Genomic DNA, 19469 nt, shown 5'->3' on the forward strand with positions numbered 1-19469 from the left:
ATCTGCATCGCTGGATTTATAAGGATTTTGGCACGACAGACACACGGGCCGCATGAGTTCCATGTTAGTCACTTAGCACTGAACGTGGTATTAGTTTTCTGAGGCAAAAATAAACAGAACTGCCTAAGCAACAAGCTGCATGGAATTCGTCAGCAACAGGCTTTGTGATCAGACAATGGCATTGTGTTCACGTGAGCTGGGGACATTCGAGTAGAACACGAGAATATTCTTCTCAGCCCTGCAGCTGGGTTTTGGATGAAGGTTTATTCTCTTTTTCCTTCTTTTTGGAACTTGCTTCTAGTTTTTGTGCTCTTGGCTTTTATGCTTTCTAAAGAGAATTTGGTTGTTGATAAATGTGTGTCAGTTTCTTCCTATGGCTGTCTCTTTATTACCCTATTTTAACCCCAAACTAAAACTGTGGTCTAGATTTATTTTATACAAGACAATTATTTTGTTCCCAAACATTAGAGCATGTTAAATATGTAAAAAAAAATGTACATTTTAAAGATAAATGTTTTAAAAATGAAAATATTTTTTCTGAAAAATTAACTGTTCCCACCATGTATTTGTTTTGGTTACACACAGAAAGCATCCTAGTTTGTGGTAGACTAATTTGGAGGCAGACTTTCACTTACCTTTATCTTCCCACTAAGGGGACTCTGAAATACTATTTTTTTCTCTTGAGATTATCATCATCGTTATTATTAACCTTGAATTAATGATTTCTTTGGTCAGGGCCTATCAGCCAAGCATAGGACAAGTTGAGAAACTATTATTAAAGTCAAATGAAAGCATCTCCTCAGCACACATACAGAAAAGTCATCCTATAATATCTGACAGACCTTCCGGAACAAAGAAGCCTTCTGTTGACCTGAACTCTACCTATTACGCTCTGTGCTTAGTACTGAAAAAAGCTGCTTCTGAGAGATAAAATGTTTTGTGGTACTCATCTGAGTTTTTTCAGTTAACTTGTTCAGCCCGCCCAGGTATTGTTTTGGGCATTTGCACAAATTGACTAAGTGGGACTTGAGAGACGTACTGGTCATCGTAGGGATTAGAGGTCTCCCACAGAGTTCTAGAAAACATTACAAAGTGCTCTGTAAAACACTTCGAGGGGCACCGAGAAGCAGAACCCAGACTCCCTTCTTTTATTATGGGTAGTTCCAATCTCAGCTGAACACATTATGACTCACCTCCAGAAGGTGTGGTCTACCTGCCTAGGTATATTCATATTTATCTGGTGGTCACGTAGGCCCTGAACATTGCCTGAAACAATCTCATTGTTTCTAGTGAGCTTGCTCTTCTGCTTTCCATAGAAGATTTCCCACTTCCCCACTTTCTGCAGGCCTCTGACCACTCACCCATTTTACTTACGATGTCACTGTAAGCAGATTGACGTTACTCACTACTTTAAGGAAACAGGGACCATATCGGGGAAACCGCCCCAGCTTCCAACCACCAATCCTCAAACTTGGTTTGTAGGTATGCCCATCTCTTCTGCCTTCTGTGTTACTGTGGTGGAGGAGGTGGCCTTTTTCCAAAGCCAGTCTATTTACCTGTCTTCTTTTTAAATTTTTAAATTTTTAAAATTTTTATGTTCAGTTAGCCAGCATTCAGTGCCTTATCAGTTTTTGATGTAGTGTTCAACAATTCATTAGTTGTATGTAACACCCAGTGCTCATCACCACACATTATTTACCTGTTTTCTAGATGCCACTCCACATCTGTCACTTCTCTTTTTCTCTTAACTGATTCCTTCTCATCAGCATTAAAACCAGCTCATCTCTCTACCAAAAAAAAAAAAAAAAAAAAAAAGCCTTCCCTCGATCCCAATCCTGCCTCTATGTTGTGTATGCAAAGCCAGTCCATTCTCCACAACGAAATGACTAAATACTTAGTCATTTTTAAAAATTAATATTGCTTTTACTTGAAATTACATAATGCTAACAAAAGGAAACATACCACTGCAAGTGTTTTTGAATTAAATCTTAAAAAATTCTTGCTAAGACCATATAACTCCTAAGTGGCACAGCCAGAATTCTGATTTAAGTGATTCCAGGCACTGTTGAAAACTCACCCCTGTGTTTGATATGGAGGTCGCTAGTGATCTTGGCAACAGCAGATTTGGTGGAGAGAAGGGATGGAAACCATGTTGTTGGAGTAAAGTGAAGAAAGGGAAGTGAGGATACTCTGTTTCTCTCCTTCAGAGCCCAAGTTCTAGAGAAGCACAATACCTGAAACATAGTAAGCACTTAGTGAAATGTTAGCTCTGTCGTTGTTGACCTCTCAGGAATACTTGACACGGCTCATTCATCCATTCAGCAAATATTCAGTGAGTTCCCACTGTGTTGCCAGGCACGGGTATAGGTGCTGGAGATATAATAGTTTATAAATGAGCAAAATGCTGGCCTCGACGAGGACCTACTTACAGGATAAATAAGTCGAATATTAGTGTGGTGATAGGGGCTATGGAGAAAGTAGAGCAGGGAGGGAGAAAGGCAGTGTTGTTGGCTGGGGGTTGCAGTTAGAAATAGGGTGCTTAGGGAGGGCTCCCCTGAGACCTGAATTGAGGATCTGAAGGAGGTAAGAAAGTGAGCCCTGCAGATCTGGGGGGGATGAAAGGGCCTTGCTGAGGGAAGGCATGAAAAAGCTCTGAGCAGGGAACCGCCCAGTGTGTGCAGGAAGCCCATCACCAAAGACCATGTATTGATTACATGGAATGTCCAGAATAGGCAAATCCATAGAGAAAGCCCCTTAAAAATGCCCAGGGCTGAGAGGGTTGGGTGACTGCTAATGGGTACCCGGCTTCTCCCGAGGGTGAATCGTACGGTCTGTGAAGTGTATGTCAATAAAGCTGTTATATAAGAAAGGTGAGAGCCCGTAAAGAAACCAGTGTGGTTACTGTGGAGAGTTAGAGGGGCCGAGGCTGGAGTGTGTGGGGCCTTCTGGCCCCTTGAAAGAGCTTTGCCTTTTACTGCAGGTGAAATGGGGGCGTGGGGGAGAGTTTTGAGCAGGGGATTGACGTGATTGGGTTGGTATGCTACATAGGTTATCCTTGGTGCCATGCTGACAAAGACCGAAGGGGAGGCAAAGGTGACCGCATGGTGGCCAGTTAGGAGGCTGTGCAGTAGCACACACGAGATACTGTTTTTCCCATGGTGCGGAAATTCCTTCTTGGGCTTCTCTGTAAAAACCACACTCTCACATTCACCTTCTATCTCTAATTCACTGTCTCCTTTGCTAGCTTCCCTTCTTCTTTCTCACTGTTATAGGTAGGGTTTACTTAGATTCTGTACTGGGACCATTTTCCTGGGTTGTCTCACCTACTCCCATGACTTGAGTTACCATCAACTGCTGAACACTTCTCAACTCCACACCTTCTATCTCCGCTCAGGGAGCCAAATGCCCTTAAACTCAATTTGCCTGTTCTTCTTGCTGTGTAACAAAACCACCCTAAAATGCAGTGTCTTAATAGTAATTTTTTTGTACACGAGTTGGCAGTTTGAGCAGATTTAGCAGGGATGACTCCTCTCTGCTTGACTATGGCTGGATGCCTCGCCTTCAACAATGGTGTATGCACATGGTGCCAAGTTGGTGCTGGATGTGGGCCAAGGTCCCAGCCAGGACTGTGGTCTGGGGGGGCCTCTCCATGTAGATCTCTCCATTGACTGCTTAGGCCTCCTCAAAGCATGGAGGCCTCCTGGCCGGTGGGTGATTTACCAGCCGGCTCAGGGCTCCAAGTGTGTGGCCTTTTACGATCTAGCTTTAGAAGTCACGGCATCGCTTCCTCTGTAACCACAAACCCACCTGTGTTCAAGAAAACGGAACACACACCCTACTTCTCAGAGGGAGATTGTCAAGGTAACACTGACAAAAAGAGCAGGTGAAATGAGAGATCTCGTGAGCACCTTTGACAAATATCATCTGCCACATTGTCCACAGTTGAATTTAAGGTCTTTCATAAATCTGCTTTTTCTGTAATGTTCCCTGGTTCATAATTGGCCCCACCACCTCCATGGTTGCTCATGGCAGAAACTTGGGAGTGTCTTTGATAACCTCTGTTTTCTTTATATTCCTTAGCCACGTACTCTCTCCCCTGTCTGGTCAATCACAGGGTCCTGTTAGTTCTCTTTATAAATCATTCTCAGATCCTTCCAGTCCCCTCTTCTACCATTGCCGTGACCCTAGTTTAGGCATCTGCCTCCTTGGTTACTGCAATGGTCTTCAACTGGTTTCTCTTCTTGCAGTCTTTTGCCTTCCAATTATTTTTTTTAATCCTTCCTGCATAATCTTTAAAAATACAAATCCATTTATGACATACTCCTGCTTAAAACTCATTAGAAGCTGCTCAGTGCTATTGAGCTAAAGACCGAAGTCGTCTCTGTGAGACGACTAAGTCTAAACGGCTTTGTGTCTTCTGGCTCCGGCCTCCTCCGCATTTACGTGGGATCACTAGCTCCCCCTTGCAACAGCTGCACCGACTCTTCCAGGTCCTCCCAAGCTCTCTCCTTCCTGCCTCATGGCTTTCACTTTCACACTTGCGCCTCTCTCTGGGCACCACATTCCACTCCTTCTTCATTTTGTTTGAGTATAATTTGCTCAGGGAAACCTGGGTCAGAAGCACTGGTCAAGTAGCTCAAGGGTACCTGCACGTCTTCTTTGTAGCCCGTATTACACTCATAATTGCTACTGTTATCTTTGGATTTCTTCCTTGCTAGACTTTAAGTTCCATGAGATTTAACAGCTGCTCTTGAGTCCCAAATGCCTAGCCAGTACCTGCCGCCCAGTGAGCGCTCACTGCATGCTTAGGAATGACTCTGTGTGCATGACACATATGTATATTTACATTCACATACACACATGCACATCGATTGTATGTATGTACAGAGGAGGTTTTTAAAATGTTTTATACCTGAGTGGGATTGTTCAAATTAATGGTACTTCTCTTTGAGAGTATGTGTGTGTGTGTGTGTGTGTGTGTGTGTGTGTGTGTGTGTTTAGTATAAATTCTCTTCTTTAGTAGCCACTGTTCAAAATGTACCACATCAGACACCAGTCTCGTTCAGAGTTGTTACATTCCCCTTTTTGTACCTTGTCCTCTGACTGGGTCCTGTCCATCCGTCCCATTCAAGGTAAAGAAACTGCTGCAATGAAAGCCGATCTCCTAAGGGCCAGGAATATGAAAAGGTATATTAACCAACTGACTGTGGCAAAGAAGCAGTGTGAGAAGAGAATCCGAATCCTGGGAGGTCCTGCCTATGACCAGCAAGACGAGGGGGCCTTGGATGAGGCAGAAGGACCTCAGAGCCAGAAGGTAGAGCTTTGTGGTTTCTCGTTTTGACCATTTCATGTTCGTTATAAACACTCATGTAATCTCCCGTCCAATCTTTTAACTTTTTGGTATTTAACATAAGACATATGTTCCAGAACAGAGACTCACATGTTTGCTCACAAAGAGCTGTATTACTTGGTGTCCTTGACTTCTGTGAATGATAATAGGTAGGATAGGGAGGCACGGGATATATGTATATATGTGTGTATGTGCCCATGTGTGTTTTCCTAACCCACAAACCCCGAGGCACACACTTACATTTACAAGGCCCAATAGGTTTACCCACTGTCAATTGGATAGAACTAACCACCTATGGAATAGAAGGTACCTTTTAAGTTATTTTACTTAGCTCTCACCACAATGCAATGAAATTTGAATTTCTCGGTATTTCCATTCTACAGGTGAAGAAACAGAGTTGGTTTAAGTAAATTACCTAACGCCAGGTGGGAGGAGGCAGAACTAGATAAAAACCCAGATCTAGCTGCTTCACAGTCTGAGTGCTTTCTCACTAAGCCATAATATGTCAGCGACCGTTTTACAACAAAACTTTGGACTGTCCGATACTGGGTCCTGAAATCGTGGAGCTTAGGAAAGTGTCCTAGCCCTACCTCAGTACCTGTTCTACTCTCAAGGACCCAGTCTTGTCTTCCAAGACCTAGGGAATGCTAAGATTGAAGGAAACAGTAGCAGTATCCCCTGAGGAACTTGTTTGTACCACTTGGGAACAGGACTTCAAGGCAGTCTCTAAACTTATCTTTTGTAAGACGGCACTTAGTCACAAAGAGGCTACCATCAGTATAATTTGACTCTGGCTACAGCCTCTAACCTCACCTGTTTGGATTTTTAGTCTCTTGATCTTTTCTCATTCAGTTCTTTGTTTGACTTCAGATGCCTATCTGTGACTTTTCCCTTCCTCCTCATTCCAGTGATGACCTTTGACCTTTTTCCTTGTTCGTGGCCCAGGCTCCATTAGAGCTTCTTCAGTATAGTTGATGCTTGACTTTGGACCGACTCTAACACAAGCCAGAGTTGTTCTTCTGCAGCATCTTGGGCAAGTGGCACAAATGCAGCCCCGAGTAGCTCTTGTTTTATAGAAGGGTCTCCCCTTACGGCTGGAGAGCTGTTTACTTTGCTCTTAGCAAATACATTTTTCTGCAATTGGCTTTGTGGTCCAAAGTGAAAATTTTACCTTTTGGTGCATGTTGGAGAGAGAATGGATTTAGCAGGTCGAATATTGTCCTTCTTCCCCTTTTTCCTCAGCCTCTGAACTCTTAAATAGATTTCCAGTCACATTTGTCATAGAAAAGTTCTCTTCTTGTGTCCCATGCATTCATTCATTCATTCATTTCATTCTTCATTCATTCAGCAGACATTTATGAGGGTCCACAATCTCTCAGTTACAGTGCAAGGTACTAGAATACAAAATATATGAGTTGGAGTCGAAGAGCCCTTTGTCCAATAGAGATGAGAGATAAATACCTAGAAGACACATCTGATGGCTTGCTACCTAGTCAAAAGATGATGTGGTTTTAGATCTTATGGTAGAAGAAAACCTTGAGAACCATAAAAGAATATCATTTTAGGAGAACTTGGATGTGATTTCAGTACATGTTATCTGGCAGTATTTACAAAACTAATCTGGTTTTGGCTCCATTTTAACTTGTTTCTCCAGATATTTAGGAAAGGAGCAACCCATTGCTGTTCAACGGTTTAACCTCAGTAAAATAATTTCCGTTAGGCTTCAGGCTGAAAGCCTCAGCTAATGTTACAGAATTCTAATGTTTATGGTGGTTTTGCTAGTCTAGAGGTAAGATTTTGGTTAGTTTGGGGCCATAAATGGGTAGAGGAGTTTTGCTATAACCTAATCATATTTGATCCAGAGGAATCACCACCTAACTTTATTTCAGAACCTAGTCTTCGAAATTAGATGAATCCCCAATTCAAAGAAAGATTGAGTAAATAAATAAAAAGAAGGAATTATATGCTCTGTACAAGAAACTAAATATTAAAGAACAGATTGGTTGAAGGTGAAAGGAGGGGAAAAGGCATGTTATGTAAACACAAAGAATAAGAAATCTAAAGTAGTAATATTAACATCAGATGAGATAGACATCAGAATAAGGAATATAACCGGGGATGAAGAACATTTCATTATGATAAAGGGGTCAATTCATCAAGAAGGCGTGATAATCCTAAATATGTATGCAATCAATGAGATCTTTAAAATACATGAAGCGGAGTGCTTGGGTGGCTCAGTTGGTTAAGCGTCCGACTCTTGATTTCAGCTCAGGTGATGATCTCAGGGTTGTGAGAGTGAGTCCTGACTTGGGTTCCATGCTAGGCGTGGAACATGCTTAAGATCTCTCTCTCTCTCTCTCTCTCATTCCCCCTCTGTCCCCGCTCCCCACTCACTGTGCTCTCTCTCTCAAATAAAACAAAATAAAATAAAATGAATTACATGAAGCAAAAACTAACAGAACTGAAAGAAAAAAAGATCCACAATTATAATTAGAAATGTTAACTCCCCTGTCTCAGTAATTGATAGAAGAAATAAACAAAAAATCAGGATACAGGAGACGTGAACAACAATAGTAACCAATGGGAACTAATGGACATTTCTAGAACATTCCACCTAGTACCAACAGAATACACATTCTTCTCAAGTGTACATTGAACATTCACCAAGAAAGACTATATTGCTGGGCAGTAAGACAAATCCCAACAAATTTAAAAGATTTAAAATTACACAGATTATGTTCTCTGACCAAATGGAATTGGAAATCAGTAATAGAAAGATCTGGAAAATTCTCAAATATTTATAAATTAAACAATATATCTAAATAAGGCTTGAGTCAAGAAATTATAAGGAAAATTAGAAACTAGTTTGAATGGAATGAAAATACATCTTAATATTTGTGGGATACAATTAAAACTACTTGGAAGGAAACACTTTTTTGTTTTTAAGATTTATTTATTTGAGAGAGAGAGAGAGAGCAAGCATGAGTGAGGGGAGGGGGGAAGGGCAGAGGGAGAGGGAGAAGCAGGCTGCCCACTGGGTGGGGAGCCTGACGCTGGGGCTCTATCCCAGGGGCCCAGGATCCTGATCTGAGTTGAAGACAGATGCTTAACTGATGGAACCACCTAGGCATCCCAGAAGGAAACACTTTTTAATGCTTATATTAAAGAAAAATGGTCTAAAATTAGTGATCTTCCTCCTTAAGAACCTACAAGTGAAAACTAAAATAACTAGAAGGGAGGAAATAGTATAACAACAGAAACCAATGAAATAGAGAACAGAAAAACAGTAGAGACAAATCAGTGAAAGCAAAAGGTAGTTCTTTGAAAAGATCTATTATACACTCTAGTTAGACTGACAAAAAGAAGAGAGAAGGCACAAATAACCATTATTAGGAACAAGAGAGGGAGCATCACTATAGATCCTCCGTGCATTAAAAGGGGAACAAAGGAGTATTGCGTACAATTTGAAATCAGTGAATTTCACAATTTAAATAAAACAAATTCCTTTGGAAATACAAATTACCAAAACTGACTCAAAAAGAAGTAGAAAATCAGAGTAGCCTTAGATGTATTAAATAAAATGAATTTATAATTTAAAAGCTTCCCACAAAGAAAACTTCAGGCTCGTATTATTTCACTGGTGAAATCTATTAAACATTCAAGACAGAGATAAGATCAGTCTTAACCACATGCAAGTTTTTATTTTAATTCCAGTTAGTTAACATATAGTGTTACATTAGTTTCAGGTGCACAATATAATGATTCAATGATTCTACACATCACCCAGTGATCATCAACTATTTAACCCATCCCTGCACCTCCCGTCCCTCTGGTAGCCATCAGTTCTCTGTTTCTTGGTTTCTGTCTTTCTTTCTCTTTTTTCTTCCCATTGCTCACTTATTTTGTTTCTTAAATTCCACATAGGAATGAAATCATATGGTATTTGTCTTTCTCTGATTGACTTATTTCATTTAGCATAATACTCTAGCACCATCCATGCCTTTGCAAATGGCAAGATTTCATTCTTTTTATGGCTGAATAATATTCCATTATATGCACACACACACACTTTTTTATGGCTGAATAATATTCCATTATACGCACACACACACACACACACACACACACAGAGAACACTACTTCTTTACTCATTCATCAGTCAATGGCCACATGGGCTGCTTCCATATCTTGGCTATTGTAAATAATGCTGCTGTAAACATCGGGATGCATGTATACCTTTGAGTTAGTGTTCTTGTATTCTTTGGATAAATACCCAGTAGTGCAATTGCTGTATTCTAAGGTAATTCTATTTTTAACTTTTTGAGCAACCTCCAAACTGTTTCCCACAGTTTACATTCCTACCAGCTGTGCACTAGGCTTCCTTTTTCTCCACATCTTCACCAACACCTGTTGTTTCTTTTGTTTTTGATTTTAGCCAATCTGACAGGTGTGAGGTGATGTCTCATTGTAGTTTTGATTTGCATTTCCCTGATGATAAGTGATGATAAACATCTTTTCATGTGTCTGTTGGCCATCTGGATGTCTTCTTTGGAGAAATGTCTCTTCGTGTCTTCTACCTATTTTTTTTTTTTAAGATTTTATTTATTCGACAGAGATAGAGACAGCCAGCGAGAGAGGGAACAGAAGCAGGAGGAGTGGGAGAGGAAGAAGCAGGCTCATAGCAGAGGAGCCTGATGTGGGGCTCGATCCCATAATGCCGGGATCACGCCCTGAGCCGAAGGCAGCCGCTTAACCGCTGTGCCACCCAGGCGTCCCTCTTCTACCCATTTTTTAATTGGATTATTTGTTTTTTGGGTGTTGGGTGTTTTTTGGGTGAGTATCGAACCACCCTTGCAACCCAGGAAGAAATCCCATTTGATCATGGTGGATGATTTTTTTAATGTATTGTTGAAATCATTTAGCTAGTATTTTTTTGAGAATTTTTCCATCTATATTCATCAGGGAGATTGGCCTGTGGCTCTCCTTTTTAGTGGTGTCTTTATCGGATTTTGGTGTCAGAGTAATGCTGGCCTCATAGAATGAATTTGGAAGTTTCCCTTCCTTTTCTATTTTGTGGACTAGTTTGAGAAGAATAGGTATTAACTCTTGTTTAAATGTTTGTTAGAATTCACCTGTGAAGCCATCAGGCCCTGGACTTTTGTTTTTTTGGAGTTTTTTGATGACTGATTCAATCTCTTTGATGGTCATTGGCCTGTTCAAATTTTCTAATTCTTCCTGTTTCAGTTTTGGTAGTTTATATGTTTCTAGAAATCTGTCCATTTCTTCTAGGTTGTCCAATTTTTTGGCACATATTTTTTCATAATATTCCCTTGTAATTATTTGTGTTTCTGTGGTATTGGTTGTTATTTCTCCTCTCTTGTGATTTTATTTGAGTCCTTATCTTTTTTTCTTGTTAAGTCTAGCTAGAGGTTTGTCAATTTTATTGATTTTTTTTCAAAGAGCCAGGTCCCGGTTTTATTAATCTGTTCCATTGGTTTTGTTTGTTTTTTGGTTTTGTTTTGTTTTGTTTTGTTTTTGTTTTGGATTCTATATCATTTATTTCTGGTGTAGTCTTATTTCCTTCTTTCCTTCTGGGTTTAGGTTTCATTTGTTTTTCTTTTCCTAGGTGCTTTCAGTGTAAGGTTATGTTGTTTATTTGAGATTTTTCTTGCTTTCTGAGGTAGGCCTGTATTGTTATATATTTCCTCTTTAGAACTGCTTTTGCTGCATCCCAAGGTTTTGGGCTGTTGTGTTTTTGTTTTCATTTATTTCTATATGTTTTTTAAATTTCTTCTTTGATTTCCTGGTTGACTCATCCATTGTTTAGTAGCATGTTATTTAACCTCCATGTAATTTTGGTCTTTACAGATTTTTTCTTATGGTTGATTTCTAGTTTCATAGTATTGTGGTCAGAAAAGATGCATGATATGACTTTGATCTTCTTTTGAATTTATGGAGACTTGTTTTGAGGCCTAATATGTGATCTGTTCTGGAGAATGTTCCATGTGCTCCTGAAAAGAATGTGTATTTTTATGGATTAGGATGAAGTGTTCTAAATGTATCTATTAAATCCACCTGGTCCGATGTGTCATTCAAAGCCATTGTTTCCTTGTCAATTTTATGATTGGATATCTGTCCATTGATATAAGGAGGGAGTTAAAGTCCCCTACTATTATTGTATTATCATCAATTAGTTCCTTTATGTTTGTCATTAACTGTTTTATGTATTTGGGTGCTCCCATGTTGATTGCATTAAATATTTACAAATGTTGTATCTTCTTGTTGGGTTGTCCCCTTTATCATTTATTATATAGTGTCTTTCTTTGTCTCTTGTTACAGTCTTTGTTTTAAAGTCTAGTTTGTCTGATATAAGTGTTGCTACTCCAGCTTTCTTTTGACATCCGTTTGCATGACATATGTTTCTCCATCCCCTCACTTTCGATCCACAGGTGTCATTTTTTGTTTGTTTGTTTGTTTGTTTGTTTTTTTAGTAGACTCCATGCCCAGTATGGAGCCCATTGTGGGGCTTGAACTCAGTGGCCCTGGATCAAGGCCTGAGCTGAAATCAAGAGTTGCATGTTCAAGTGGCTGAGCCATCCAGGCACCCCTCAATCTGCAGGTGTCTTTAGGTCTAAAAATAAGTCTCATGTAGGCAGCATATAGATGGGTCTTGTTTTTTATCCATTCTGTCACAGAATGTCTTTTGATTGGAGTGTGTGGTCCATTTACATTCAGAGTAAATATTGATAGAGATATATTTGTTGTCATTTTATTTCTTTTGTGGTTGTTTCTGAAGATTTTCTCTGGTCTTGTCTTTCTCTCTTTCATGGTTTGCTGATTTTCCTTAGTGATGTATTTGGATTTCTTTCTCTTCATTCTTTGCATATTTATTAGTGGTTTTTGATACATGTTACCATTAGGTTTGTATATAACCTGTTCTTCATATAATAATCTATATTAAATTCATGTTCATTTAAATTGAACCCATTTTTTATTTCTCTCCTCCCCATGTTCTAGGTATATGTTATCATATTTTACATCCTTTTGTGAGTTCCTTGACTGATTTTAAACTAAAATACTCATTTTTACTGCTTTGGTGTTTCCTACCTATGTACTATCATTTTTGGTCTCTCTTTTCTACTCAAAGTTTCCCCTTTAATATTTCTTGCAGGGCTGGTTTAGTGGTCATGAACTCCTTTAGTTTTTGTTTGGGAAACTCTTTATGTCACCTCCTATTCTGAATGATAGGCTTGCTGGATAGAGTGTTCTTGGCTGCAGATTTTTGCTCTTCAGCACTTTGAACATATCATGCGACTCCCTTCTGGGTTGGAAAGTTTCTGCTGAAAAATCCTCTGATAGCCTCATGGGGTTTTACTGACTTCCATTGTCTTACTGCTTTTAAACTTTTTTCTTTATCACTGTGTTTTGCCAGTTTAATTACAATATGTCTTGGTGTGGATCTGCTTTTGTTGATTTTGTTGGGAGTTCTCTGTGCATCCTCAATCTGGATATCTGTTTCCTTCCCCACATTCAGGAAGTTTTCAGGTATTATTTCTTCATATAAATTTTCTGCTCCTTTTTCTCTTTCTTCTTCTGGGACTCCAGTAATACAAATGTTACTACATTTGATGGAGTCACTGAGTCCCCTATTCTCATTTTACATAATTCTTTTTTCTCTCTTTTGTTCACCTTGATTACTTTCCCTTACTCTGTCTTGTAGATCATTAATTTATTCCTCTGCTGCTTCTGCCTGCTGTTCATTCTTTCAAGCATGTTTCTCATTTTGTTTATTGAACCCTTTATCTCTGTTTTGTTATTCCTTATCTCTATAAGATGCTCATGTCTCCACTCTTTTCTCAAGTCCCGTGAGTATCCTTATGATCATTGCTTTAAATACTCCATAAGACATGTTACTGATATCTGTTTAACTTGGATCTCTGGCAGTGACCTTGTCCTGTTCTTTCATTTGGGATAAATTTCTTTTTTTTTTTTTAACATTTTTTTTGAAGATTTTGTTTATTTATTTGAGACAGAGAGAGAAAGTGTGTGTGCATGAGCGAGTGCAGGGGAGGGGCAGAGGGAGAGAGCAGACTCCTCGCTGAGCAGGGAGCCCCATGTGGGTCGATCCCAGGACCCTGAGATCATGACCTGAGCCTAAGGCAGATGCTTAACTGACTGAGCCACATTTGGGATAAATTTCTGTCTTCTCAATTTGTCTACATCTCTGCCTGTTTCTCTCTGTTAGGAAAGTCAGCTGTATCTCCTGTTCTTGAGGGTAATGGCCTTCTGAAGAAGAGGTCCCATAGTGCCCTGCCATGTAGTGTCCCTTGTTCCCCAAGGCCTGGTACTTCTGGGAGTGTCTCCAATATGTGGTGTGTGTGTTCTGGCTGCTTTATCTTTCAGACCAGTTATCTGGAGAGGCTGTCTTTACCTATCATGGGCAGTGTTTGGTCCCTGCCTGAAATGTGGCACATTCTAACTAGGTGTGCTTGGTCTGTTTGTGAAGTGAGACCTGCACCACTGCCAGCAGAACTACACAACTCCTGAGTTGGGACGTGTGGTGTGAGCAGGAGTTTGGGCTGGTCTTCTGGGGGAGGGGGCCTGCAGTCCTGGGACTGAGTCCAGCATGACTGGGAGGGACAGTTCTACTGGAGCACAGGGTCAGGGGGGTGCTTGGTATAAGCAAGTTAGGTAATGAGTGAGGGCGTAGTGCGGGTTCCTGCAGGGTCCCTGCACTTATGCTGAGGGGTGGGGGAGGGAGATGGATATGGCCAGTTCCTTTGTTCCCAGAGTGGTCTTTCCATGAACACTGCCTCTCTGGGATACACTCTGAAATGAGTGAATAACCTCCCCACCATGTACCCTAGGTGCTCTTCTAGATCGCTGTTCCTATGCTGTCTGTCTGCAAGTTGTTTGCTGGTCTTCTCTCCAACAGCAGCACAGTTCCCCCTGGGCTCTCTCCGAGGCTAGTCTGCTGACCTTTGGAACTACAGGCTTTAAGCCCCGCTGGTTGCCAGAAGTCACAAAATTCAGCCAGACCCACACCCTTAGTGCAGGTGTTACACAGGGAAATGCTCTTCTCTCCTTCAAGAGGAGGAAAAAAAAAAAAAAAAAGAAAAAAACAAATGGAGCAGAGAATTTGGCTAATCCACCAGCCAAGAAAGATATATCAGATGTTTAATTATACTTGAGATATATTTGCTGTCATTTATTTATATGTATTTGTACTTTTGGAACTGAGCATAGAATATTCATAAGACACTATAAAAATCTAAAAATGGCCAGTATTTTAGAAGACATTTTGAACTTGGTTTTGCAAATATATGAATTTAATTTCTAACTTGGAATTCATTTTGATCCAAGGAAAATTATACTGGGAAGACTTCCTTAGATTTTGTTGAATACCCTTTCTACTAAAAATTGATAGCTCTCTGAGTGATCTGTTTTCCCTAGCCGAAGTTGATATGGTTCCTACAAACCTCTGTGGACCATGTAAAGTTAGAATTTGTACTTCAAAGTGCTTTACTGGTAGGGTTTACGTAAAGATACACGCTGTGATCTTCCAAAGTTAGTAAACTAATTAAATACTAATTGTCTGAAATATTTATAGACTCTAATGGTTAGTGATCTGTAGCATAGGATGGCTATCTCCTTTAATTAGTTACCAGAAGTTGTTAGAAAAATGCCTGCCCCTTTCTGCTCGCAAAGCCTCTTGAGGGCTCAGTGTCGGCAGAAGAGTTGAATCTGTGTTAATCACATACACTTGATTTTAGAAAGATCTTACTGGTAACATTTCCAAAAAACTTCCAATTGCCACAATTTAAATTTTAAGAATCTTAAAAATCTTAAGTTTTTCTTTTCATTGCATTTGAGTTATACTTAACATGTCTTTTTTAAAAAACCTAACTAAGAGCTAAAGATATGGGGCTTCAGTTCCTTCTAAATTAATTTGAGGCATTTCTCCTAACTAATTGAGTTATGAATAATTATAAAGGTGATCTGCTTTCTCCTATTGTGGCAGCCTGTGCTCAAGATTATGCACACTGTGTCTCCAGATGTGGTTTTTCTGTAAGCATGCAGAATGGTAAACAAAGGAGTAATTTTGGTACGCTCATACAGTGTAATATTATGAGCCAATTAAAATGATGCTTACAAAAGACTTTTTAAATGAATGTGATGCTGTAAACAAAAGAGCAAGATATAAAATCATTTTCCTCAGCTGTATAAAAAAAATAGGATGGAAGGCAAAAATGCCAAATTATTAGATTCCAGCCTCCTGGTTTTTTTATACATTTCTCTTCAATTTTTGTATTATGAGCATCTGTTGCTTTTAGCAATATATCCCACAGGACAGGAATTTTTGTCTGTTTCATTTCCTAGAAATGTGCCTGATACAGAGTAGATGCCAAACAGATCTTTTGCTGACTGCGTGGAAGATTAATTGAAAATTGGTATTTATTGAATATGTACATTTTGAATGTTTAATAAACTTTTTCCATTTAAAATTTAAGAAGTGGAGAGAAATACCATATTACACCGACTACGACCTTAAAAAATGAGACTCCCCCCCCCATGTAGAAACTAATCCATTGGAAGTTAAAGTAAACTGATAATTAAAATTTGATTTTTAACTTTTTTCTTAATTTTTTTTTTAAATTTCCCTCATAGATTCTTCAGTTTGAAGATATCTTGGCCAGTACTTCCTACCGAGAGCATTTTCGAATGTACATGGAAAGGATGGACAAGAGAGCTTTGATTAGTTTTTGGGAGTCTGTGGAATATTTAAAGAGTGCTAACAAGGTAATATATACAGCATCAAAAGAATATTGTTCACTAGCTGATGAAAACTTGCATGTTAGGCAGTGTATCTGTGTTTCTCAATTAAGCTGTAAGATAAGTATACATTAAAAGACTATTTAAAACAAAATATAATAATGGAATTGTATTGTAGCCCCTAATGGTAGATAAAATTTGATTTTATTTTACAAAAAAGATGCTTTTGAATGTGTAGCCAAGGGAAAAAGTGACTTACAAATCTACCAAAATATTGAATTTACTTTCAGGCAGTTATTTTTTTTTAACACATTATAAAAAGACATATATGTATCTCCACATTGCTGTTACAGGGAATTGATCTTGCCACATGCACCTCAATCTCATAACCTTGTAATTTTAATATCATCATGTGCATATTTTACATGACTGTCCTTCTTTTATTTCATTTAAAATATGATTAAATTAATGGGGTGCCTGGGTGGCCCAGTCAGTGTAGTGACTGACTCTTGGTTTCCGCGGAGGTCATGATCTCAGGGTCGTGGGATTGAGCCCCACATTAGGCTCCGCACTCAGTGGGGAGTCTGCTTGTGGATTTTCTCTCTCCCTCTCCCCTGCTCTCTCTCTCTCTCAAATAAATAAAAAATAAATCTTTTAAAAAAATAAAATATGATTGAATTAAGAAGCACAAAAGCACTTTTTTGCTTATAGAAACCTCTTATAATGAAAACCCCAACAATAAGCATTGTGTTTTGCACTTGGCAAGGTCTCAATACACTTAAAGATTAAAGACTGAAATATGTATGTTTATATGTGTCTATAAATATGCAGAACAATATGTATAACACATATAATACATATATTTTGAGAGGCTTATTAAAATAAGCACAAAGAGCAGTGGGTACATCAAATTTCTATTTGCACTTTATATGAGTGTTGGTAGAACTGAACACCAACTTAAAATACATCATAAATCACAAAGTACCTTGTTTTTGTTTTTTTTTTTAAAGATTTTTATTTACTTATTTGAGAGAGAGAGAGAGGGAGAAAGAGAGAACATGAGAAGGGGGAGGGCAGAGGCAAAGGGAGAAGCAGACTAGACTCCCTGCTGAGCAGGGACCCCTAATGTGGGGCTCCATCCTGGGACTCCAGGATCATGACCTGAGCTGAAGACAGACACTTAAAGACGGAGCCACCCAGAGGCCCCACAAACTACATTGGTTGAGGAATTAAATTAACTCTCATAGGACTTTTAAATCTTCTTAGAAATGCCTCTCATTGTTAATTTGTAAGCCACAAATTACCTCATTTTACCAAATACTGTTTTTGCCCACTTCATTATATATTTTATTTACTAGACTTGATTCCAAATGACTTTTGGCTGCTCTCAAAGGAATATTGCAAAGAGCAATCTAAAGAATTTTTCTAAACTACTGAAAACAATTCAAAAGATTTCAGTGGAATAGAGCATATAGCTTTGTCAAATGCAACACTCGCTGTTTTGACCTAGGAACACTGGTTTGGATGTAAAAGTTCTGGGATGTTTGTTGAATTCACAATCTTCATTCATTAAGTTGTTTGTCTTCATTTTTTTTTTTTTTTAAGATTTTATTTATTTTAGAGAGAGCGTGAGCTTGGGGAGGGACAGAGGGGGAGGGGGAGGAAGATAATCTCCAGCAGACTCCGCACTGAGCGGCAGTGCCCTAAGACCCAGAGATCATGACCTGAGCTGAAACCAAGAGTTGGACACTCAGCCACCCAGGCGCCCCTGTCTTCATTTTTCACTCCTGTTGAAGACTTTGTATAACATTCCTAGAGTTAATGAGATGTGTCTAGAGGAAATATAAATATTATGGTAACCAGAAGAGAGATTTGTATTTGCGAAGCAGGCTTGCTGTGACCTAAGTGTAACGTTTAAGGCTAAGCCGTCTAATAAGCTTGATTATAATGCAATAAATCATCATTCTGAAAGAACATTTTTCTTGTTTTCTTAAATTACACAATACTGACTTTTTTTTTTGCAGTGAGAAGTGGCACTTCCAATTATTTATATTAGATTTTAAAAAGCCAAATTGAATTTAGCTGATATTTGAGCTGCAAAATTCAGATATACGAGGAGTCCATTGAAGATGAGAACTGTTGTCATTTTTCTCTTTCCAGCATTTCAAAGAAATTACATTTGTTAACTATTCAACTGAAGTGTTCATTTTAAGGAGCCAGTTGTCTTTTCAGGGTCTGACTCTTACCCCTTGGTTCTGAATGTGCATAGAAAAGCAAAGAGCCACACTGGTACCTGTGTACACTCCACATGTCTTCCTTTGAAATGTAGAGAATTCTTTTTTTTTTTTTTTAAGATTTTATTTATTTATTTGACAGAGAGAGATGGCCAGTGAGAGAGGGAACACAAGCAGGGGGAGTGGGAGAGGAAGAAGCAGGCTCCCAGCGGAGGAGCCTGATGCGGGGCTCGATGCCAGAACTCCAGGATCACGCCCCGAGCCGAAGGCAGATGCTTAACGACTATGCCACCCAGGCGCCCCTGAAATATAGAGAATTCTGAAGATAATCCTTTTCATCAGAGATGATATTTCTTACCTTTCTTGTTCTTCATCTTCCTGTCTTTTCAGAATGAAATCCCACAATTAGTTGGCGAAATTTACCAGAATTTTTTTGTGGAAAGCAAAGAAATATCTGTGGAAAAATCACTTTACAAAGAAATCCAGCAGTGTCTTGTAGGAAATAAAGGTATTGAAGTGTTCTGCAAAATCCAGGGAGATGTTTATGAAACCCTAAAGGATAGGTATTACCCTTCATTTATTGTCAGTGACCTGTATGAGAAACTGATGATAAAAGAGGAAGAGAAACATGTCTCACAGTTGATTTCCAGCAAGGATGAACTGGTGAGTCACATTTAATTTTCTCCTCCCTTCTCAGTAGTTAAGCTTCGATTACGATCGGGTAGGCTCATGTTGTATAAGCCGAATCTGGTGCACCTCTTCATCTTTTAATGTACAGGACTGTAAGTAGGACCTACACGCTCCTCCCCTTGTTCTTCTTCTTTTTTTTTAAAAGATTTTATTTTATTTATTCGACAGAGATAGAGACAGCCAGCGAGAGAGGGAACACAAGCAGGGGGAGTGGGAGAGGAAGAAGCAGGCTCATAGCGGAGGAACCTGATGTGGGGCTCGATCCCATAACGCCGGGATCACGCCCTGAGCCAAAGGCAGATGCTTAACCGCTGTGCCACCCAGGCGCCCCTCCCCTTGTTCTTCTGAACAACCGACTACCACCGGCTGGTGTTGAATCAGAGACCTCACAGCCCCCTCTCTACCTGAGACACACCCTGAAA

At 39.4% G+C, this 19469-nt stretch overlaps 1 protein-coding gene across 2 annotated transcripts in view; it reads left to right on the forward strand.

Annotated features, from left to right (window-relative positions):
• SNX25 (sorting nexin 25) overlaps window positions 1–19469 on the forward strand; it is a 130709-nt gene that overhangs the window by 84321 nt on the left and 26919 nt on the right. For both annotated transcript variants that reach the window (XM_026508607.4, XM_057303561.1), the window contains exons 7-9: window positions 5133–5314; window positions 16019–16150; window positions 18748–19020. In XM_026508607.4, the coding sequence (XP_026364392.1) occupies window positions 5133–5314; window positions 16019–16150; window positions 18748–19020 (587 nt within the window). The remainder of the gene's footprint in view (window positions 1–5132; window positions 5315–16018; window positions 16151–18747; window positions 19021–19469) is intronic.

Source organism: Ursus arctos, unplaced genomic scaffold (genome assembly GCF_023065955.2).
Source record: "Ursus arctos isolate Adak ecotype North America unplaced genomic scaffold, UrsArc2.0 scaffold_27, whole genome shotgun sequence".
In the NCBI taxonomy this organism is placed as follows: domain Eukaryota; kingdom Metazoa; phylum Chordata; class Mammalia; order Carnivora; family Ursidae; genus Ursus; species Ursus arctos.